The sequence below is a fragment of the Musca vetustissima genome, unplaced genomic scaffold, assembly GCF_032173495.1.
Source record: "Musca vetustissima isolate MV318-11 ecotype Yass unplaced genomic scaffold, APGP_CSIRO_Mvet_v1 utg31259, whole genome shotgun sequence".
Classification (NCBI taxonomy): Eukaryota; Metazoa; Arthropoda; class Insecta; order Diptera; family Muscidae; genus Musca; species Musca vetustissima.
This window is the reverse complement of record NW_026875744.1, coordinates 64,333-90,064: the sequence shown is the minus strand read 5'-3', so window position 1 is coordinate 90,064 and position 25,732 is coordinate 64,333. Positions and strand designations below refer to the sequence as shown.

At 34.6% G+C, this 25,732-nt stretch overlaps 1 protein-coding gene across 2 annotated transcripts in view; it reads right to left on the bottom strand.

The window, feature by feature from the left end:
* Positions 1-6,408: 6,408 nt before the first annotated feature.
* The window catches only part of LOC133338279 (protein phosphatase PP2A 55 kDa regulatory subunit), a 42,023-nt gene continuing 22,699 nt past the window's right edge, over positions 6,409-25,732 (bottom strand). For both annotated transcript variants that reach the window (XM_061546456.1, XM_061546455.1), the window contains exons 2-4: positions 9,004-9,155; positions 8,136-8,939; positions 6,409-6,816 (exon numbers count right to left, since the gene is read on the bottom strand). In XM_061546456.1, coding sequence (XP_061402440.1) covers positions 6,448-6,816; positions 8,136-8,939; positions 9,004-9,155 — 1,325 coding nt within the window. In that variant the 3' untranslated portion in view covers positions 6,409-6,447. The remainder of the gene's footprint in view (positions 6,817-8,135; positions 8,940-9,003; positions 9,156-25,732) is intronic.

The following is a 25,732-nucleotide window of genomic DNA, read 5'->3' as shown; positions in this document are numbered from 1 at the left end:
TTTTTATCGATTGCTGACAGTCCAACAACCATGGATATGTACGTTACCGGCAATTACCAATAAAATTTAAACACATATTTCTCAAATTAAAATAAAAAATATGTACAATTATACAAGGTATAGTAGCTTTTGTCAGAAAGGAGAAAATACACCTTTAAACGGCATTTACATTAGAACTTTTTGCAGTGTTAACCTACCTTATGATAATTTATTTGACAAATAAGCAAAGGAATTTACAATTGAAAACCACTGGGTTAACTAAATCCGGTACAATGTAAACGTACTATTACCTCGTTATGTTCATTTGATATATTTTTAACATTGTACCAAATCGAATCGAGTTGGTGATATTATTTACATGTTGTTTCATTTACAAATCATACATTTCTTCTTACAAATGTTGTAAAATTCATTCAAGATCTGTTATCAAGGTCACCCAGGTAGCAGTCGAAATCGAAAAACAGCTGTTTTTCTCAAGTCTAATGTCTTTGTTTACTTTTTCAGAAATTTAAATTTTGGAAAAAAACATATTTTTTTGTTCACTTTGGTATTTTATTCCCTTGTTTTAAAGAAAATGAATATCAAATGATGTTCGGTGCGGAAAAGACTGACTAGTGATGCCATATTTACATATAATTTGTTTTTTTCGCGAAATTTGTTTTTCTCAAGTCTAATGTCAAAAATGTCCACTTTGTTTAGGTTTTCATAATGTAAGTAAATTCACAATAATGCACTTTGACAGCAGATATCCAGCTGGTCTCCCTGGGTGACCTTGTTTTTAGGCCATGATGGAAGTCAATTCACAATAATGTATTTTGACAACAAACTTGAGTGGCGCAGATAAACAGCTGGTCTCCCTGGGTGACTTTTGGTCTGTTCCCGTACTACAAGAATCTACTATTTTTTACTTCGATAACACTTTTTTCCTTTATGATATCGAAGAAAATAGCAGACCATTTATTTATAGGCCATGCTTGAGCTACTTCATAGATTTGTCTACTATTTATCGACAATACAGTCGAGTACGGTTATAGCGAACTCGTTATGGAAGAAGTTCGTTATATACAAGGTAAATATTTAGTTAAAAATTACTAGGCTTTGTATCATTTTTGACAATTCTTAAAATTGTTATCCTTTTCCATGGCATAACTATACAAGATAGTCTTATTTGAGAAATTGATAATGGCAACCGTACATTGCAAATTTTCCACAAATAAAAATAAATATTTTATTCTAAAGCTCCGCATTGTTCTCAAGATTTAACTAAGAATGTTGTAATTTATTGGTCTGTTGCCGTACTGCAAGAATCTACTACTTTTCACTACGATAAGGGAACATACCATATTTATAGGTTTTTATAGGCAGGAAACTTAAAAATATTAATAAATATAAATCATTAAAAAATTTTAGCCACTGAACACCAGATTTTCGTACATTTCAAAGGAAGATATTTTCATTTAAATTTTGTAAGCTGAATGTAGTCAAAAGCAAATTTATGAAAAAGTTGGAAACGTATGAATGCATAAGACTACCTTGTATAGTTATGTCATGGTATTATTTTACACAAGTTTCGTCCGATATCACACCAAATGTTTTCTGAATTTTGTACAAAAAAAAAAAAAAAAAAAACTGTGTAAAGTTTTGTAAAAGTATTGGTACACTTACCCTGATGTAACGGAAAAAGGGTCAATTCCAGTTACTTACCCTCATCAAAATGTCATATACATGTAGCTAAATTGTATAATTATACCATTAATATATATGACAGATAGAGGGCATGTATTTTATAGATGACATCCAGTTAAAATGGACGAGTGCCCTCTAAAAAAGTGGACGTATGGCCACCTGATTTATTTCCACTTTCAAAAAGATATTTGTGTTGACTATAAAATATATATCCTTTACCCACTGAAGTTTGCGATGTGTAAGAAAAAATGTATCGCATCGCGCAATTGATACTCTCTAATACGTTTTCGTATCTCCTTTCGCATAACCACCTTGTCCAAGCAATTTCAAAACAGCGGTCACTTTTATTGGAGTTAGAATTGCTGCGATAATACATACAGAAACGTAGATTTTTGAGACGACAATTTTATATAAATCTATAAAAATTAAATATTTGAAAACGTTCAATCGTTCGATCTCTTTTTTTTTAATTCGTTCATCCTCATTCTAACCATAACGCCACCGAATCCATAAATATTTATTTTTTAAAAAAGCACTCATACCAAAGATGTTTTTATTTGCAATATTTTGTCGTTTTCTCTTGTCATTTTTAGTTTTTGTTTACTTTGTGGTGCCGCATTTAGCTTTCGCATCGCACTTGCTTTCGAAACGCAATACAGAATAACCCCCCCAGTGCTAGAAAACAACCGTCGCACGCTTCTGTCTTAAGTCTTTTGTTTTTTTTTTTTTTTATAAGAAATTAAAAAAGTACCAACTTGGGTCTATGCAAAATAAATTTAAAACAATCAGAAATAAAATTTTAATTTTTCTCATTTTCAATTTCATTGTTAACATTTTTCTCTTTATTGTTGTATTTTTTATATTATTCTGTTGTTGTTTTAATTAAATTATCATTTGCTTGCAAAACTAAATACTTAGTAGATTTGTTTTTGTTTTGTTCTTTTTGTATTCCTTTCTTTCTGTTTAGTATAATTTTTGTTTGTTGTTAGCATTTCTTTGTCTCTTTTTCTCATAGTTTTTTGTTTTCGTTTAATGTTAGTAGCGATTTTTGTTTGTTTTGTTTTTTTTTTTTTATAAATCCTTGATTAAATGCTAATTAATGCGTGTGTTTTGTTTTTGTTTGTATGTGAACATTTTCAAAAAAAATTTTAGTTGTTTTTTTATTCGGATGTAAATATATTGAAACGTTAGCCAAGTGGATGTGTGTATTTTCGCATTTATTTTATAGAAAGCCACATGTGATGAAAAGCCACGGGAAATTTAAAATAATTCAAATAAGAACAAGATATTCATCCCCTGTTATAACAATGAATGGTATGGGAAATCACTTTAGCAATAAAATTCACATTTCCCAATTTATAAAAGTTTTATATAATGAGTATAAAGACTGAAAAAACATAGTGTCCCTATATGATTTAGGAAAGTCCTATGGGTTCCACCACGTCAAGCATTCTCAGTAAAAAATTGTAACAATTTGTAGTCGTATGACAAAATACGTAATCCTATTTCATAATTATTTCCCATATAGGCGGCTGATGAATAAATGTTTTGAAGACTACCTCCACTTTCTAGAAACTCTTTGCAAAGTTGCATTTGAATTGAAGGGGGTTTGTCTGTTATTCCCCATGTAGACTCTTCAGCCTATGTGTTTCCTCTCATATTCAATTTTGCAATATCTTTTCTTATTTATGTTGTTATGTGTTTTCCTTTTCAATATGTATGTATATATTATATGTATGTGTATGTAATATTAAGTATTTGTTTTACATTTTAGTTTTTTTTATCGTTTTTTTTTTAATTTGTAGTAATTTCCAATAATATTTACATAACTAATTATAAAGGCTGGACAAATAATAATGTGCAAACTAAATTCAATTATTATAATGTATATAATAAATATTTATAAATATATGCCTAAATAAATTTATGTATATATATATTCTTTTGTTGTTCCATCATTCAAATTTAATATAAATTATATAATACTTATACGAAAACAAATCTTTTCGGTTTTTTATGTTGTTTAATTGGAGCATTTGAAGATACACAAAGTTAAAGTTAAGTAGCTTTCTTTATTTTTAAAAATTTTTGAGAGGGGCCAAACCTGCAAAAAATAATAATAATAATAAAAAAAAAATTAAAAAACCAAAAGTCACGTGGTCCCTTAAATAAAAATAATCCATGATGAATATCGTTCATTTACAAATGAATTTCAATAGAAGACATATAAAAACCGTGGGAAATATCCCAGTAGAATATTTGAAAATATCCGCCACAAAGTCCATAGTCTACCAAAACTTATACGATAAAGAGGACAAAAGAAAAGTAAAAAAAATATTTTAAAATGTTAATATTTTTATCAGCGGTCCTTTTAGATCAGACCTCAAAACTCAAGAGTCTGCTATTTATAGAAAACCTAAAGCCTTTTCCTAAAGGATCTCCTATTTATAGAATAACTGAAATAGCTCTCTACTAAATAATTTAAATTTTTAGGAATATTTTTCAAGGCCCTCGGAATGCGTGGAAATTTAAAGAATATTTTTCAAGGCGTATATTTTTTAAGGAATATTTTTCAAGGCCTTCCAGAAGGCGTGGATTTTTTAAGGAATATTTTTCAAGGCCTTCCAGAAGGCGTGGATTTTTTAAAGAATATTTTTCAAGGCCTTCCAGAAGGCGTGGATTTTTTAAAGAATATTTTTCAAGGCCTTTCAGAAGGCGTGTATTTTTTAAAGAATATTTTCTAGGCCTTCCAGAAGGCGTAAATTTTTTAAAGAATATTTTTCAAGGCCTTTCAGAATTTGTTGATTTTTTAAAGGATATTTTTCAAGGCCTTCCAGAATTTGTTGATTTTTTAAAGAATATTTTTCAAGGCCTTCAGAAGGCGTGATAAGAATATTTTTTAAGGCCTTCAGAAGGCGAGGATAATAAGCTTTAAATTAAATAGGGTTCATTTCAAAACTCTTGAGATGAATTTTTTAAATGTTTCTAATGAATATCGTCCTTGTTGCAGATCGAATCTCGCCTTTGTTGCAGACATTCGCTAGAGAGAAATCTGACCTATTAAATTACCCAAATATAGTATATTTAAACAAAAATAACAATTTAATCTAGGAACGAAATGACTATATTTTATTTATAAAAAAATATGATCAAATATTTTCCTGTTTGTTTTGTGGACATTAAATTACATCTGAAAATGTGTTGTGTCGTGCAGAAATAATATTTGTAATTGAAAGAGAACATATTTAGAAAAATAAAGAACAAACAACGATTCAATCGATCAATCACGAAGCTCTATGGTTAGACCAATCCCAGACTTATTCATTTTTTTGTATTCATGCACTTTGTATTTAGTTTTAAACCAACTGTTTTCTACCATTCCTTATATTTTTACCATTTGTAATAATAATTTGTTATGAATTTTATATATGTATGTATGGGTGTTAGTAAATTAAAAAAAAAGAACTTACAAATAAAAAACTTACAAAAAATATGCAAACAGAAAAAGAACGAAATAAAAATCACAAATGTTTAATTTTGTTTGTTTTTTGGATTTGTTTATTTATTTTTTGTTTGTTTTGTATTATCATTTAAATGTATTCTTATTATTTCTTTATTATTGTTGTTGTGTTTTTTTTTTCTTTTCATATGAATGAAGATTTTTTTTGTTTTTCTGAGGGGAAGAGAGGATAGTAAATAAGCGGTAAGGATATATTTTTTTGTTTTATTTATTTTTCATCTTCTTTTCTTTTTGTTTTCCTTTCCAATATTTATAATAATAATTTGTTTTTTGTTGCTTTGTTTGGTTTTGTTTTGTTTCCAGTAATTTGTTTTATGTTATGTTATTTTATTTTTTTTCTTGTTATTATTATTTTAACATTACAAAAAAACTAAGCGTTTGTTTTTTTCTTTCTTTCAAAAAAGAAACGCTTATTATTATGCTTAATGTTTATTTTTAATTTTTTTGTTTGTTTTCTTTTTCACTTGAGTTTTATATAAAATTAAAGTATTTCCTATAAAAACAAAAATATTTAAGAGTACGTTGTTGTATGTTTTTTGTTTTGTTGTTCTTGTTTTTTTAGAAAAAGGCATTGTTTTTTGTTTTTGACACTATGGCATATGTTTTTTTAATAATAATATAATAATAAAAATAATTATAGAATAGACAATGAGATATATAGAGTGGATGAAGGGGATAAGGGAGAGAGTGAGAGATAGTGATAGTGATAGGGAGGGAGGAAGGTATTTAATGAATATTTATAAAGCTTTATTTGTATAGTTTGGAAAAAAACAATATTTTTGGAAATTTATAAAGACCTTAGGGAAGGAGTGGGTGGAAGAAATCAAAATCAACTTAAAAGAAACAAAATTTAACAACAAAATAATCAAGATGGGTGAGAGAGAAAAAATTATATATAACTTAACATTTTTGTGTGTTGGTGATGGAGGGGGAATAGAACGACGAACAGAAGAAAAACACTTTTAGTATTGATGCAATAGAAAAATATTCATTTTTTTTAAATATAATAAGAATAATTTTTTGTTATCTTTTCAATTTTCTTTTGTTCCGTTAAGAAATCTAAGAATAGAAAGGCTTTTCTTGTTGTTGATTTTTAGTGTTTGTGATTTTTTTGTTTGTTTTACTTTTCAGTTTTTGTTTTCTTTCTTTAATTTTTTCTGAAGGAGGAAAGAGTTATTTTGTTTTTTGTAATAGAAGTAGTGGTAGTAATAGTAGTAGTAATAATAATAAATGAATGTAGGCTAGAATTTATCCTGAAATATGAACAAATTATTGGTGGCTGCCACAGCGATTATATTCTCTTGCGGATGCCAAGCGGTGTGTAGAATTTTCTTATTGAAATCTAAACAATCAACACTGATTTCATCTTTTTTTCGTTTGCCACCAGTGCAAACTTTACGTGGCTTTAGCACCGTCTTCGGTTTTATAATGTCTCTGGAGGCCTCTAGGGTAACGTCTTTTTTCGTATTACGATCAAATACACGGAAAAAGTTATTATAACTGCCGGTCATTATTGAGGTATCTTTGCCATTCCAACAACATTCGAATTTATCGAAAATGCAATCGTTCTCATACAAAGAACATAGCTTAGCCCGCAAATATTCGTGGACCTGAAATGAAGAAAAGTAAATAACAAATGAAATTAAAAATTGCCAAGACAAGGTGAGTGAGAACAATTATAGAGGAAAAGAAAAGGGGGATTTATTCTTTAAATATAAGTTATCAAGGTTCTTACAAAGAGATCCTAGAGGGCCAAGTGCAAATAGGAGAAATCAAAGGTCTTCTTTGATTAGAAAAACTCAAGCATTTTATATCAATAGAACACTTCAATGGTATTCAATTGAAGTACTCAAGAATTTTCTATACATATAAACTCTCAAGAATCTCTTACCTATAGAAGACCTCGAGAACCTTCTATCAACAGAAGATATCAATGATCCTTAAAATCAATATAATAACACAGGGGGTTCATTAAAGGGATTTTAATCTAAAAACTCACCATATTGTATTCTATGTATATAGAAATAAAGAGTGTTCTGTAAAAAATAGGGTCCTATTGAAAAGCTCCAGGATTTATAGAAACCTCAATTTTCTTCTATCAACATAACACCTCTAGAGTCTTCTATTTGTAGAGGACCTCAATTGCAAAGACTACAAGGCTTTTACATTTTCAGAGGATCCAGGTTCTTTTGCCAATAGGTTTTCTGTCAATAGAAACTTCCAAGTGTCTTCTGGTAATAGAAACCCCCAAATATTCTATTGTCAAAGGGAAACCCTAAATATCTTCTTTCAATAAAAAAATTAAAGGTCTTCTTCAACAGAAAGCTTTAAGCGTATTTTGTCAATAGAAGATCATAATCTTCTTCTGTCATCTCATGCTCTTCCTCTTAGAGTTCGATTTCGGAAGAAATTACTTCAAATCTATGGAGTGCCTTCTGGTTATAGAAACCCCTAAATACTCTATTGCCAATAGGAAACCCTAAGGATCTTCTTTGAATAAAAAAATATAGGTCTTCTTCAATACAAGACCTTAAGCGTATTTAGTCAATAGAAGACCCTATTTCTTCTTGTTTCAATAGAAGGCCTTAAGGGTTTTTTGTCAATAGAAGATCATAATCTTCTACTGTTATTTCGTGCTCTTCCTTTTAGTGCTCGATTTGCTGAAGAAAGTACTTCAAATCTATACACCTCTAGTTATATTTTCTATTACTCTAGTCCTTCTTCTCAATTTTAAGCAGAACCTCATTATCCTTAAGGGGGTTTTTTTTGTCAATAGAAGATCTCAATTTTTTCTGTCATCTCTTGTTCTTCCTCTAGACATCTAGTTAAGTTATATTTTCTATTACTCTAGTCCTTCTTCTTCTTTATTTTAATCAGAACCTCATTATCCTCCTTAATGTAAAAAATATATAATTTTTAATAAACTTACCGGATACGTTTCAATGGGCTTTGTCTCCATATGCAAATCCCATACTTTAATACTCAAATAATCTCTTGAGATCATATAACGACCTGAATTACTTAATTTCACATCGCTTATTGAACTAATGATCTCGCTAAAGAAACTACGATTTGTTGGATTCTCGGGCTCTTCGAATTGTTTACTGTGCCGATCGCACAATGCCGACGAACGCATATCGCACAAACGTATTGTCCCCTTTGAACTTGAGTACACAAAGACATTGCACTCGGTTGGATGGAATTCAGCTGCTGTTATCACCTCGGTCAATTCTTCCATATTTGTCGGCTTGATGTCGACAATATTGAAACTTTGATCGGTAACTTCCAAATGCCACAGATTAATTCGTAAATCATCTGCCGATAAATAAGTCTCTTGATCTGAATTAACACTAATCGAATTGATGTGATAGGTGTGGGCGTTGGCAAAAATGCGTCTGGGTGATGCTTCGACCATAAGAGGGATTTGTTTAACAGAAGGAACTCGTAAGGCGGTAATATTTTGTGGATCCTTTGTTAGGCCATTTTCCTCTTTCGTGTTATAGCCTTCGAAGGATTTGTCGCGCTCGCTGACTTTCCACAATTTAACCGTTTTGTCATTGGTCGAAAGCAGGAAGTGTGCAGGATTTTTTCTTCTTAACCATCGAATTTTATTGATTTTCTCTTCAATTTCTAATGATTTGAGATAATCGAATTCGGGTTCATGCGATTGGAATGTCGAATAGACATTATATTCACCACGTCGTGGATTTGCCGTTTTCGATGCAGGATCACGCTGTAAATGAGAAGAAATTGTAGGACATTGAGAACATTTGGGAGAACATTTTGATTTAGCTTACCTGGAAAATAACGACACGTCCACCCTTATCACCAGTTGCCAGCAACTCACCATCGTGATTAAATTCAACGCAGGATATGATATCTGCATCAGTTACATCATCATCTAAGGCTCCTTTTATTTGTGAGAAGCACCAACTAGCTTCTCCATTACCTGAAATAAAACCAAGAGTAAAAAAATGGAAAATTATTAGGAAATTTGAAATAAAGAGGCGGCAAGTGAGAAACACATTGTAAAATTATTGGGTCTTTAAATGACCAATTCGTTTTCGAATTTAAATTGAACTAATTTTGTATGGAGATAAATCAATAATTTAAACAAAATTTGGCGAATCTTTATTGTTTTGATCATCGAAGGTTGCAGCTCTTATTTCGTACGAAATTTAACGGAAATCTATACGAAATCTTACATTGAAAATCGATGAAAAAACGAAATTCATTTCATATTCATTCATTTATTTTAAAGCTATGCGACACAATGTTCGATTGTTTGTACATCCCCAAGACCCCCCAAAAAGAAAATTGTAACTAAAAAAACGATATATCTTCCATCATTACATCAATTCAAACAAATCACTTTCAATAAATGTTACTTTGTAAACAACTAAAAGACAGACACAGTTGTCATGTGTCGTTCGCCGGTGTTGCCGCACATGGTCACACTTATCACAAATGACCTCAATTGATAGGAAGAGGCTACACTTAACTTTGATTGAGAGGTTAAATACAAGGATTTATTTTCTTTTAGAATAGATGCAAAAAAATTCAAATAGCAAAGAAATTAATAGCCTTCTAGATGACCTTATTATTTATCCGTATGAAAGGAGCGTCAGATTTTTATATCCTCCACCAATATAAAGTAAAAAAAAAAATTAAAAATGCCAGTGGAGTTAATTTTAAAACTGATAAATAGTTGAAAATCAACAACATCCATAAGAGACATGCATTTTGTTTTTAATATTTTTCAAGCATAATAAGATGCGATTTTTAGAAAAATTGTACCAACATTCGCCGAGATTAAAGATTTTTTTAGGATTTTTTCCAAGCATCCACAGCGAAGGCTTTTTAACAATATTTTATTGAGCATCCAGAAGAGGCGTCGATTTTTTTTTTTTTGGAATACTTTTTCTAACCGTAGACATTATCATCCCCAAGAAAGGCGTTGAGTGAATCTTTTAAGAAAATTTTTCGGACATCCGGAAGAGACGAGGATTTTAAGAACATTTTTGAACCATCCAGAAGAGGATTGGATTTTTTAAGAGCAATGTTTTTAAGCGTTGAAGAAGATACCCCAGAACCAATAAGTGATGATAGTGTATACCACCTATTCAAGATGAGGTCATAAAAGCAATTAATCGGGTCAAGAACAATAAAACAACAGGAGCCGATGGGTTACCAGCCGAACTATTCAAGACTGGTGGTCAGATGCTGGTCATGCTAGAATAATGAATGCCCAACGATTGGAACCTCAACATCCTGTGTCTCGTGCACAAAAAAAGAAATAAGATTATATGTGCCAACTATAGAGGAATTAGCTCCCTTCTCATCGCATATAAGTGCTATCCAGTGTGCTGTGTAAACGACGGAAGCCAATGGTCAATGACATTATTGCACCATACCAATGCGGCTTCAGGCGTGGTATTCCATTGATTTTCACTCGCCAAATCCTGGAGAAGACCCACGAAAAACACATCGACACATACCACCTATTCGTCGACTATAAAGCCGCCTTCGACAGCCCTATCCGTTCAGAGGTGTTTAAAGCGTTCGGCATTCCTGCAAAATTAATACGGCTATGCAGGATAACATTAACTGACACAAGGTCAACAGTTAAAGTCGGGAAGGACCTATCGGAGTCCTTCAATACCGAACGAGGATTCATACAAGGTGACAGTTTGTCGTGTGACCTTTTTAACATCCTGCTGGAAAAGGTCATAAGAGATGCAAATGTGAACAGAAATGCCACTCTGTACTCCAAACAACACATGTCACTCGCTTACGCCGATGACATCGATATAATGGGTCGAACATTGCGAGCGGTAACAGACACCTTTGAACAAATTGAGAAGGAGTCTGGCAGTAAACGCCGTTTTTTGACTGACGTATTAAATATAATATATAACAAAAACTCCTAATATTTGTGTGTCTGTGTGTGTGTGTAAAATATTGAACCATGGCGTCGTTTGTTTGAGGACACAATGTACAAATAAAGAAATCTATGACGTCTGAATAAAAACCCCCCAAAAAAATAATAAATTCGAAAAAAGAACCTGCCAGAAAGGAGTCTGGCAAAGTGGGTCTGGCAGTAAACGGCGAGAAGACCATGCTGACGGTATCAACGCGCAAGACGTCCAGTAGACTCGGACCAACTGTGAAACTTGAGAGCTACAGCTTCGAGGTAGTTAAAGATTTTATATATATATATATATAGAAACAAGGCCACCTACCGCCAGACCAAACTCACACTTTACAAGACGCTGATACTACTCGTGCTGTTATATGGATCTGCGCAAGCAGATGAGGCAGCTCCTGGGGTGTTTGAATGAAAAATTATCCGAAAGATTTACGTCCATGTTGTGCGAATGAATGAGAATGCCCCAGCTCAAATGGCATTTAAAAGCGAGCCTACTGATGATTCCCGTAGAAGGAGGTCACGAATCAAATGGAAATACCAAATAGAAAACAATATCTTGTTGTGGTTTTTGAACGCTTCTGCAGCGAAGAAAATCGTTGACCACGTCTTTTATTTTTGATGTACGGGAAAAGAAGGAGGTCATTGGTTGTCTTTTAAAGACTGTATGTCGGCATACTCATCAATTCCAAAAAAGGCTAATTATTTTTCTTCTCATGTTCTTTTTCGCCGAAGACGAAGCCCCTACGCATAGATTCATAATTCGTCACCTGAAAGGATTTTATAAATGTCTCGTATTTCGTATTTTTTTCAAAATTTCTTGGCGCCAATTAAAACTGGCCTTTTTTGAGCCAATGTCAAATTTTGATGGGTCTAACGAGAGTAAACATGTTTACGGTGCCGAAGGATGCCTCTGACTCACAATGTGATACAGCGGCCGTTTTTTGGATCGGTCAGTGTACGTGTGATGTTCCTTCCACTCGCTGTTCCTCTTCTTGGGAGCATAGGGCTTCCCAAAAGCTCTGCCATCTTTCTCGGTTAGTTGTCGTTGTTTTTGCATCTTCCAATGTTCGGTTATTTTGTCTTAGTTCTTGGATTATTGTTCGCCGCCTAGTGTTTCTTGGTCGATCTCGATTTCTTCAGGATTCCATTCAAGCGTCATTCTGTTGGCTGACGAATTTTTTGATGATCACGTTTTATTTAACCTCGACCGCTTTTTATATAATACATGGCCTCAAACGACTTACTTAGCTGGCTTGTGACAGAAATTTCCTTCCATAAGACGAGCTTAAAAAAATATTTCCAGGCGCGTCGGTCTTTTGCGCGGTTTTCCTAATTTGAAAGGCCATATTCGGCAATGTTGTCTTCCACTTGATCTTTCCATCTTATTCGTGGCCTTCCCCTTCAGCATGAAACATCAGCTGGTTCGCTTGTATACGCCTTTTGGGCTGAGGCATCTTCATCCATTCACACAACATGACCTAGCCAAGGTTGTCGCTGCAGCTCAATACGTCTAACAATTTTTCTCTCAAACACTCCAAGAGCTGTCTCATCTGTTGCGTAAGTAGCCATGCTTCAGATCCGTATAACAGAGCACGGGAAGTATATCAGCGACTTGTAGAGTGTGAGTTTGGTCTGGCGGGAGGTGGCCTTGTTTTTGAGATGCTTGCACAGACCATAGTAGCATATATTGGTCAACACTATACTTCTCCGAATTTCAAAACTGATGTCATTAGTTTTATTTATGACGGTACCAAGGTATATTTAAATCTTTCACTACCTCAAACGACACAATATTTCTAATAGTTACGAATGGATTCCCAAACATAAGATTGTCTCCATCCATATGATGGAGGTGTATAGTAAAATCTGTTACTACAACAATGTGTAAAGGAAACCCAAAAAAAAAATCCTAAAGTAACAGAAAATCAGTATCAAATTGTAACACCATGAAGATTTTGTTGTTGACCCGATATATCATCCTCGTTTTTTGACTGACGTATTAAATATAATATATACCAAAAACTCCTAATATTTGTGTGGCTGTGTGTGTGTAAAATATTGAACCATGGCGTCGTTTGTTTGAGGACACAATGTACAAATATAAAAATCTATGACGTCTGAATAAAACCCCCCCAAAAAAATAATAAATTCGAAAAAAGAACCGTCTTTTCTTTTTTTGGGGGGAGATTAACCCACTCTTGGTCTCCAGCAGCGGATATAGAAGAGACGAAGAACACACAAAACGTCAAGCAACAATGACACTTTTTTTGCGAAAAACTATTTGCTAAACTAAAAAGAAGAAGTAGCACTTTTTACTCACAGCAGATAAATCCCTGCACGGCACTGAGTGAGTGTTTGTCTGCCGGATTGTTTGATGGTACTTTTGTGAGTTTGCCTTGTGACGATGACGACTACGACTGACTGACTGGAAAAGGCCAAACAAAGTGGAATGCTGCTCATCGCACATCACCAGCTTTACCAACTACTACTTCAAATATATGTATATGACTGACTGTTTCTGTCTGGTGACCTCATTGGTTTGCCACTACACCACACATAAGTACGTTGTACTAATATTAGTACAGAAAAAAAATTATGTTTTGTTGTTTTACATGACGTTACATGTAAATGTGATCCTGGCACAATAAAACTCTTAGTTACAGCGCATCGGTTGTATGGAATACAACACCAAATATTTAATATAATTATGCAGGTGTGGTTAGTGGTGATGGGGGTTTTCTTGGAAGGTTTGATAACAAATTAAAATATGTTTTTTCAAGTCACGATCTCCTTATGTTGATGTAGGAAAAAAGGAGTGTAGAGGAACAAAAGAGAAATCTAATAGGACTATAAAATTTCATAGGAAACAAGTCGGATTTGTTCAACCACAGGTCATACAATGGCTTTATAATTCAATTCTATTCCATCTTTTAATAAGTGCGGGATCAGGTGCTTGGCAAAATAACAATTTGGACCCAAATAAGACTAAAGGCGGCTCTTATATGCATGCCCAATGATTGGAACCTCAGCTTCCTATGCCCCGTGCACAAAAAAGGAGACAAGACGATATGTACCAACTATAGAGGAATAAATCTCCTTCCAATCGCATGTAAGTGCTATCCAGTGTTCTGTATGAACGACTGAAGTCAATGGTCAATGACATTATTGGATTACACCGATGCGACTTTGAAACTGACAAATCCACTATCGACCAGATTTTCACTCTCCGCCAATTACTAGAAAAACCCACGAAAAACACATCGACACATTCCACCTATTCGACGAATATAAAGCCGCATTCAACAGCCATATCCGTTCAGAGGTGTATAAAGTCGGATTTGCGCAACCACCGGTCATACAATGCTGTATAATAAAATTCTATTCCATCTTATACTAAGTGCGGGATCAGGTACTTTGCAAAATAACACTGTGGAATAAGACTAAAGGCGGCTCTTATATTCTGACCATGCTAATGTCTTATAGGGTAACGTAGGGGATATGTTTTTAACGCCTAGAAACAGCGTATGACCACTTCCCTGGCCATAACATAAAAATTCTGCTACGAGAATGTAATGCAAAAAATCGGAAGAGAAAATATTTTTGGACCCACCGTTGCGAAATTCAGCCTTCATGAAGAAACATCGGACAACGGCATGAGCTTGCAAAACAAAAAAATTGGTATTTAGCAGCATCAGATTCAAGCATCTCGATATACACATGGCCACCACCTACCCACCAGCTTGACGAAAGCACTCCTTGTGCACAATGGTAAAGAATTGTCCACTCCCTACAAACTGCAGCAAAAGCAAAACTTGGGTATCAAGGACCATCATCAAGAATCCCGTGGTACGATTAGGAGTGTCGTAATGCTACTAATGGGAGAAACCCAGTGTAGCAACACGTAATGCGATGGAGAATTATCGGGAGAAAAGGAGAGTGGAAAAAAGAAGAAGAACGAACAAGAAAAACATGAGCCGGATCAAATCGAGAGATAGAGAAGAAAACCTCGTGACAGATACAAAAGACAGCGGATCTGGAAGGTGCATTTTGCAAAGCTTTTGGTATCAAATAGTGGCGGTGAAGAAGATACCCCTGAACCAATAAGAAATGACGGCATAGAGTTTATACGACACTTAGGCAAAAGATGAGGTCATAATATCAATAAATCGGCTAAATAGCAATAAAGCAGGAGCCGATTCAAGACTGGTGATCAGATGCTGGTTAGGAGCAAGCGTTAGTTGATTAGTACAATTTGGCTACAGGAATACATGCCTAATGATTGAAACCTCAGCGTCCTAAGTCCCGTGCACAAAAAAGGAGACAAGACATCGCATCTAAAGTGCTATCCAGTGAGCTGTTTTAACGGCTGAATCCAATGATCAATGACATTATTGAATTATACCAATGTGGCTTCAGACCTGGCAAATCCACAATCGACCAGATTTTCACTCTTCGCCAAATCCAGGAAAAGACCCACGAAGAACACATTCCATCTATTCATCGAATATAAAGGCGCATTCGACAACCCTATCTGTTCAACGTCATGTCTGAGTCAGACATGAGTGTGCCACTCTGTACACCAAACAGCATTTGTTACTCGTCTACGCTGACGACATCGGCGACATAATGGGTCGAACATTGCGAGCGGTAACAGTCGCCTTTAAATAAATTGAAAAGAAGTCTGTCAAAGTAGGACTGGCAGGAAATGGCGAGAATACCAAACTGATGGTATCAACGCGCAATATGTCCAGTATGCTTGGAACAACAGTGGAACTTGAGAACTACAGCTTCGAGGTAGTTAACGACTTTATATACCTCGGTACGACCATAAACAAACTAACAGCTTCGAGTTAGTCAACGATTTTATATACCTCGGTACCACCATAAACAAAACTAATAACATCAGCTTTGAAATCTGGAGGAGAATAATGTTGGCCAATAGATCCTACTATGGTCTAAGTAAGCAGTTTAGAAACAAGGTCACCTTCCGCCAGACCAAACTCACACTCTACAAGACGTTTATACTACCCGTGCTGTTATGTGTATCTGAAGCATGACTACTGGTGCAAGCAGATGAATCAGCTCATGGAGTGTTTAGATGATGGATGGGGATTTCACCACGCAACATTTATGTATGGTGATGGTTCACGTAGAAGGGAAGGACAACATCTCGAAACATGGCCTTTCAATTTGTATGAGATACGCACAAGATCGACGCGCTTGAAAATCTTTTTTAAGCTCGGCTTATGGAATAACCGTTCTGTCACAAGCCAGATAAGTAGGTCATGCAAGTCATGCATTTCAAGACAATGATTTCTATACCCTTAGCCTTATGTCTGTCTCATCGGAATATTGGTTTTAGACCCCATGTTTTTATTGGACCAAATCCGTTCCAGACAATTTGGAGTCGATTTACAAAAATGTCCGTCCGTGCGTCTGTCTGGCTGGCTGGTGCACACGATAACTTTTGTAGGTAATAACCGATTTCATCCTTATGCATTACAACGATTTCAGTTCAATTCACCTAGAAAATAAAATCTAGTTACGTATGTATACCAAATAGATTACTTTATCTTATATTTACATGCAATTCCGCCCGCGACCACCAACAAAGTAATTATTTTACGTTTGGTTCCAGTAATTCTTTTTTATTGGAATAATAATAAAAGAAAATAGTGATTCTATTTTTAGATTTTCTTAACAATCCACCAACCATTATCGTACCCACACACCCACCCAACCATTCATCATCCACTTACTATACACCTCTTCTCCTGTTTCCTTCCTAGTAGACAAAAGGCCATAATTCTTTCTCGGTACGAGAAGTGAACAACAACTGTAACAACAACAACAAGTCAGTCAAGTCGTCATCATCATCATGAACAACAATCAATAATAATAGCCTACAATAAAAACAATAAAAGCGACTGACAGAATTGTTTGTTGTTTGGGAGAATCAATGAATGCGCGCCTGGTTTTTCTGGTGGTAGTGGAAAAACTTAAATAGCCTACGATTTTCGTTTTTTTTTGTTCCGCCATCACACATGTCAAAGGTAGCTGAACTTTTTAGTGTTGGTTGGTATCTTTGTATGCAGGCAGGCAGGAAAGCAGCAGCAGCAGAAGCTTTGTGAGTCGAGTATTGAGACAACCACAATAAATAAGCAACAAAATAGAAAAAATAAAATAAAAGTTTCCATAAGAATAAGAATAAAAATGCAAACAAATACAGGAATTATTTATTGCAATTTTGTTGTTGTTGAGGGTTGGGGACGAAATAAGAAAAAGCTGCTACTGTTGCAGGCGGATAAATGTCATTCAGAACAATTGAAAAATATAGATTTAAATTTATTAGGTAGGTAATACTGGTTTATTTAAAATAGTGTATGTTACACAGACACCTATTGGATATGAAGATTATCGGGGTTCTCAATGTATAGTGAGATCTGAAACTAATATATCAAATTCTCGTTTTGTGATAAGTTTTCATAGGAAGATATGGATTTGGGAAAACTTGTAGTAACTGTTACATGGAGGCTATTTCATTATCAAAACCTAACCAAAAACTAGCACACAATTCTCACCAAATAAAATTAAAAATAAGTGCAAGGAGCATTAAATTCGGCGGGCCGAACTTTGGATACCATCCACCATAGGTATACTGACAGATAATTACAATGAAAATATAGGGAGCATACCAAAAACATCAGGAGGGAGAGATGCCTAAATGCTAGCCGATATATTTCAATATCATGTTCGAGTTTTTTTATCACGATATCCTTAGAAAGCGGAATGATTACAACTGATGGCTAAATCTTAGAATTCCATAATTTGAGTACCCTATGTTATGGTAGAATACGCCTGTATGGGGACAACCCCAACACTATTTTGATATAAAAAGGGGGTTATATGGGAACTACCCTTATGAGGGGGTAAATAGTAATATTTTTTGGCACAGAGATGTTTCACCATATGAGAATACAAAATATAAAATTATAGCGAATTCGGTTGAAAAACGCGCTCAAGAACACCAAAATAGCGAGAATTGGGGGTACCCTTATAAGGAGAAAATTGGTACCCAACCCAGAACCCATTGTACCAAATTTTAGAGAATTCGGTTGAAAAACGCCCTCAAGAACATTAAATTACTAACAATTGGGGCTCCCCGAAAAAATTTACCTATGTTTTGAATATTTAGTGGAGACATTTGATACCCAAAAAGAACCCAATGTACCAAATTTCAGCGAATTCGGTTGAAAAGCACACCCAAGAACCCCAAAATACCGAAAATTGGGGGTGCCCTTATGTGGGGGCTACCCGAAAAAATTGGCCTATATTTACTATTTTTAGTGCAGAAAATTGGTACCCAATAAGAACCCTATATACCAAAATTCAGAGAATTCGGTTGAAAAACGCACTTAAAACCGCCAAAATACTGTAAATTGGGGGTACCGTTATATGGGGGCTACCAGAAAAAATGGACCGATATTCATAATTTTTGGTGGAGATATTTGATACCCAATAAGAATCCAATGTACCAAATTTCAGTGAATTGAAAAGCACACCCAGGAACCCCAAAATATTGAAAATTGGGGAGTACCCTTATATGGGGCCTATGCCTAAACGTGGACCGATATAGCCCATCTTTGAACTTGACCTGTCTGCAGACAAAGGACTCTGTGGAAAATTCACCTCAATTCGTTTAGAAGCTAGAGTTATTACAACAGACAGAAGGACTTGGCTAAAACGCCATAGAATTTTACGCCGATAAAAAAAAATAATATATATATATATATATATAAGGTCGGAAATGATTATTTCGATGAGTTACAAAAGGAAAAAACAAAATTAATATACCCTCCATACTATGTTGGAGGGTATAATAAATCTTTACGATCTACAGGGAATAACGATTTGATTTTAATGGATTCTTTTATAAAGGGGCTATTTTCTATCCAATGAAAATCAGAAATATCCGAAAATGGGAAATTACCGTTATATGGATCAATATTGATAAAAATTCCAATTGTATCCAAAATATCAAACTACCACCACATATTTCAAAAGGAAAAGTCTCTTCGAAGTGTTGCTTAAACGTGATAAAACCACCGAAACAAATTTCAGTTGACATCACAATGTACCGTTATATTGTAAACGTGCCCCTTTATAATTTTTTGCAATGCAGACTTATTTCCACGGTTTAATTATTAACAACCAGTGTGGAAAATAGTAAAGTCGGACTGGACCGACTATATGATACCCCTCAACACTTTGGGTATATTCTACATAGTATCCTAACAGACGTCACCTTTTCGAAAGAACATTGACATGAAATTGAACGAAAGATATTTAGGGACTTTGGCGCACCATTTACATTAAATCGGACGAAAATATATATGGGACCTACATCTACATCTGAACCGATTTCCACGAAACTTAGCACACATCATTCTAGACTTAATTTAGTACGCTATGCCAAATTTCGTGCAAATCGAGAGATATTTAGGGACTTTGGCGCACAATTTACACTAAAATCGGACGAAAATACATATGGGACCTACATCTAAATCTGAACCGATTTCCACGAAACTTAGCACACGTCATTCTAGACTTAATTTAATACTCTATGCCAAATTTCTGGCAAATCTAAAAATATTTAGGGACTTTGGCGCACCATTTACCTTAAATCGGACGAACACATATATGGGAGGTATATCTAAATCTGAACCGATTTCCACGAAACTTAACACACATCATTCCACACTTATTTTAATACGCTATGCCAAATTTTGTGCAAATCAAAGGTTATATAGGGACTTTGGTGCATAATTTACCTTAAATCGGTCGAAATTATGTAGCTATAATTATAGAGCTATATCTAAATCTGAACCGATTTTCCCAATTTTAATAGGGTTCGTCTTTGGGCCAACTAAATGAGCTGTGCCAAATTTCATCCAAATCGTATCATAAATGCGACCTGTACTTTCTTAACAATAAATTTAACATCAACAGACGGACGGACATGCTTAAATCGACTCAGAAGGTGATTCTATGCATATTCTCAAAAGGAACCATGGGTCTATCCCGTTTCCTTTTGCCTGTATGTAAACTTTTACAAATCACTGTATATGCTGCACATAATAATAATTATTGCATGTAATGTGAATTAGTTGCTCATTTTGTCTCATATCTCATGGGGGACAGACAGTCATCAAACAGCAAACATACTGACAGACACGCCAGCAGAAACAATGTTAAGAAAAATACCACCATCGCCTCAGCACAGCAACAAAAACAGCAACTAATAGACACGCCAAATAGCAATAACAAAAATAAGAAAAAAGCCAAAGGAAAATAAATTCGCACTAATGTACAAAATAAAAAAAATCCGGGTCAAGGTAATGTGATGGTGAACAGTAAGAATAATACGGCCAACATTGTTCATTATGTCCGCTGTCGTCCGCTGTACAGAGCGGCAGCATATTTGGGATAGTTTGCGTTCTTTTATTTTATGGCCCATTGTCTGACAAGAAAACAAAAAAAGCCATGTTACAATTTTAGATTTGAATAGGCTATGCTATAATGAAAAAAAGAAGAGGTACTTATGTTTCGCGTCAAAAATGAAGGGATACTGCTGCATGTCCCGCCTACAACAAACAATGTTCGGCGCAATGTTATAAGCTGTCTTATAACCTGTCTCTTTGAAATACAAAAATGACTAATTCAAGTGAATTCGAACCAATATTATGATCTATCATGCATCAATGGTATTGACAATTCTTACGAGAAGGTGTATGACTTGATTCTCTATGTCCAATACAAATATATTTCGTTTGAGATCGATTCTAGAGAATGATGCCATGAATGTGTGGGCGTTCAATACCGTAATAGCCGTTTGGTATTAGAAGATTTCAATGCCCACCACTAGCATTCCATCTTAGGTATATTGACCCGAGGAGCATCGGTTAAACAAATTTATATAATAATATCCTGCACGGAGAGTGAGTATGCCTTGGTTCAGATCACCTCTATATTAGTGTCTCCTTCTGAAAAGAAGCTCCCACTGAACATGATGAATAATTACCCCATGATATTGGTTGTAATATTCGACAGTTGCGATAAAATTAAAGTAGTAACAAGTAAAAAAGTGTCAACCGGTGTTGCCGACAGATATATACCCTCAAGCCTATGGTTTGCGGAGGTCTTCGGTCTTCTTCACTGGATATTGCATTTAAAAGTATTGAAAATGTTGTCCATATGTGAGGAAAATACCAGAATAAGTGGACCAATGGGTCTCATCTATGGAATTTAGCTAGACTAAACTCCTTGTACACTAGAACTTTTTACCGGGTTAACCTACTTTATAAGGATTTATTTGACATATATGCTAAGGAATTGACAATTGAAACCCACTGGGTTAACGAAATCCTGTTAAATGTAAACGTACTACTAGGTAAAGATAATATGTTGCGCAAAGTTTGGTTCAAATCGGATAGACCGTTTACTGATATTGGATTTAAAAATATTGAAAATGTTGACCCTTTGTGAGGGAGGTTTCAGAAGTAGTGGACCAATGGGTCCCATTTGGACTTGATCTAAGCTTAGTAAAGAAGATAGGTTATACAAAGTTTGGTTTACATCAGACATTCCATTGTGGGGAGGAGGTACCAGAAGGAGTTGACCAATTTGGATTTGATCAAAGCTTAGTAAAGATAATATATTGTGCAAAGTTTGGTTCAAATGGGATAAACCGTTCGCATGTAATTATAAAATTTGGATCATTTTGTGGGGGAGGTACTAGAAAAAGTGGACCGATATTCCTCATCTTCGAACTTTAATTTTGGAAGAAATATTATGATGTGCAAAGTTTGGACAAAATCGGTTGCTCCCTTCTAGAGTTATCGTGCGCAATAGCCGGCCAGACAGACGAACGGACGGACATTTGCAATTCGACTTCAAATGGTCTGAAACGGATTTGGTCTAAAATCAATATTTCGATGAGGCACATTTTCACCGCATCAAAGTGTATATACCCTCAATAGTCATAAGGTTGAGGGTATAACAAAGTCTTCGGGTTGGACATGGGATCTTGGGACACTGACAAGGACAGTTTGATGTCCTCTAATAAAGTAATATTCCGGTAAGCGGTAAGACCATTTATAACCTGCCAAAACGCCACCTGAAAGCTGCAACAGGGTTTCTCCTCAAGACACCATGACGAGGCGGATATTAGAAACTGCTGTTTGCAATAAGATTAAAAATTTAAACAAGATCCTCAGATATCTGACCGCCAGCAATTGGAGCGCTGACAAGGTAACCTTGTTTTAGCGATCCAATTGCTGGCAGTTCTCCTCTTAAAAAGGCGTCAGTGTGGTTTGCGATTGAGTGTTATACACAGTGTAACAACATTCAGATATACCAAAATACCGATCTGAGAAATGCAACATGTTATTTTTTATGACACCTGTGGACCACCAAAATGAGGAAACGAATATTATTATATCACCCATTGATACTAACAAATGTTGTCGATGCAGTACCATCGACAACGCAGTAAAAAAAATCAGATCTACCACAAAGCCGATCTGAGAACTGTAAAATGTTATTTTCTTATGACACCAGTGGACAACCTAAATGAGGAGAAGAATATTATTATATCACCCATTGATACTATCAAATGTTGTCGATGCAGTACCATCATCGGGGTTATCGTCAGAAGTATCCCAATCATAGTCTATGATAACTCATTGCGTGCTATTGTCGAGATAGCCCATGCAAATCAGAAGAGATATTCGTGGTCTAAAAATGAAAGGCCGGTCTAAATGTACAAGAGTGACACTATAGATCCACAGGCTTATTTGGAAGGTAGGTCTGAATACAATTAATTCAAATGCTTTTGTTCAGACACAAAAATACTGTATGAACTCTATACTCGATAATCATCCCTTATCCAGATTCCAAATTTCCTTCAATATATATAAATATTTCCCCATCTTGTATTCAAATTGATACAAAAACAATTTGATGGGACCGAATAAACATCGAAAAATGTTCCCCTTTTTTAAACATTAGTTTAGAAAGGGGTATAAAAACCCAAAAACAAATCATTTTTTAACTGATTTTATCTGATTGTTCGTGACCTTGTCGTCGTCATATTTAAAATGTGTAGAGATTTGCATTGTGTTGTGTTGCATTAGCAATTTATTTAACATTTTGAATACAAAATAATATTGCGATCGTTGTTGTCGTCGTAGCCTCCGTCATCGGTAATGTTATGGCTGGCTATAAAGAAGAAAACAAGACAAAAACAATGACGCAATATACAGATAATCAATTAAAACATTTTAAAGTTTATTTTTTTATTTATGTATATTAGAGTGAGTCGTCTCTACTTGATTGAAAATCAATTTGAAAATTTAGATTCGGTTGCAGGACAATTTGAAATAAAAGATGACTTGGTCGTGGAAATTTTTTTAAATTCTTTGTGTCTAGGGATGAGAAAGAGTTGGAAACAATCGACTTTTTGGCAGATAGGAGATCGATTTTCTAACCTTCTTCTCCGGAATAGATCACACTAAAAACCACCGTAGGTTTTTCTAATATCCTGGTTAGGCTATAAATTTAATTTCATCCTCCATTACCTCAGGTCATATTTAGAATGAGCACAATGGACCACAAGCCTTTTTTGTTTAATTGCCAACATTTATGTAACACCACCCTAAGGTCTTCGATATAAATTCAGATTGACATGTAATTAATTTTAAATTGACAGTTCTATGCGGATATCGTAAGAATATACAAAAAAAAAAAAACTTATTGCATGCTAAGCAATGCGATCTTTTGCATAAATAAATAAATTTGGACACCGATTTTTTTAACAAGTAAAAAGGGGTGTTATGTTTTTCGTACGGGCTACTCCTCCTCAATCTATTTAAGAAAAACATAAAATCGGATACTCTATTCGATCCATATGGAATTTACAAGTTTTCAAAATATTAATCCAGAACCAGTTTTTATTAAAAAAAAATTCGATTTGTAAAGTTTATATAGAATCAGATACTCCACTCGATTAATATGGAATTTTCAAGTTTTGAAAATATTAATCCTTTGGTCGAGAAGTTATCAAAATGTGTCGACCAATAGCCACAATCTTCGAAATTGTCCCATCAACTCTTGTAAAAACAGTAAGATGTGAAAAGTTTAAACAAAATTGGATACTATATTCGATTTATATGGGTTACATAATGTCTTCTTTTAATTCACGAAGAATCTCAAGTTCATTCGAAACATCCGGAAGTCGTTCACTGCGAATACTTAATTATCTTCAAGTGCGTGATTTCAGCATTTGGGGAACCAGTTTTGGTAAAAATATAAAATCAGATATATGGTATTTACATATTTCAAAAAATATTAACCCTTTGGTCCAAAAGTTACCAATATGAGTCGATCAATAGCCACAGTCTGCAGAATTGTTCCATCAGCTTTAGTAAAAATAGCACCACGTGAAATGTTTGGATAAATCGTATGCCAAAATGAGTCGACCAATAGAATTGTTCCATCAGCACCACGTGAAATGTTTGGATAAATCGTATACTATCCCAAGAATTGTGGCGCACTGATCATGGACCAACGACTATATATGTCGATAGTCAAGCGGCGCTACAAGCCATAAAAATCGCGGACTATAAATTCTAGAGCAGATCGAGAATGCAGAGAAGTTTTGCTAGATATACGACTTTTTGTTAGCTTTGCTGGGTTCCCGGGCATGGTAAAATAATAGGGAATAAAATAGCTGACGAGCTTGCTCGTACTGGCTCGCAGTCGATCAACATACCAGTTGATGCTGCAGTTAAACCACCTCTCAGCTATTACATTCGTCGAGAAAGCAGGACACGGGTTGCGGTAAATCGCATGTAGAACCTATAAATACACCTCTAAATATGGATCAAATTCATTAATTTCTCTTGGCAGAAAGGAGATGAAACCGACTGTAGGGATAATTACTGGCCACTGTAGATTAGGTCTCTTATTTCCAAATGGGAAGCAAATGTGGTGGACTACTGCCGGACGGATGGGAGGCTAATGTGGTGGTGCTATGGACGTTCAGGCAGACTCCATCTGTATGAATGCTATTCACACCGTCTATGTGAGGCCGCAGAAGAGACAGAAACGATTGAACATCAATTCTTTAGATGTCCGGCACTTTGCAGCTAGCGATATCGACAGTTTGGTAGTTATGAGATTAGTACTCTTTCATTCTTCTCCAATGTAGACCCTCCATTTTCATTTCTTTCTCAACTCTCGTTTATTTTAGGCCGGCAAAAAATCGGCCTAACAGGCAGTGCTGCCAGTTAAATTTCATGAAAAATCGTCAATTTTTCAGAAAAAAATCGGCATAATCGGCATTTGTATTTTTAAAAATCGGCAAAAAATCGGCAGCATATAATTTATAAATAAATGCATATTTTTTTGGTTTATAACAAATCAATATTGTTTATTACATTAAAAAAAGATAACAAATTCAATTCTGTATAAAAAATAACATAAAAGATTCATTTTTCTACAAAAAATGTAGATTTTTCTAAAATATAGTAATTATT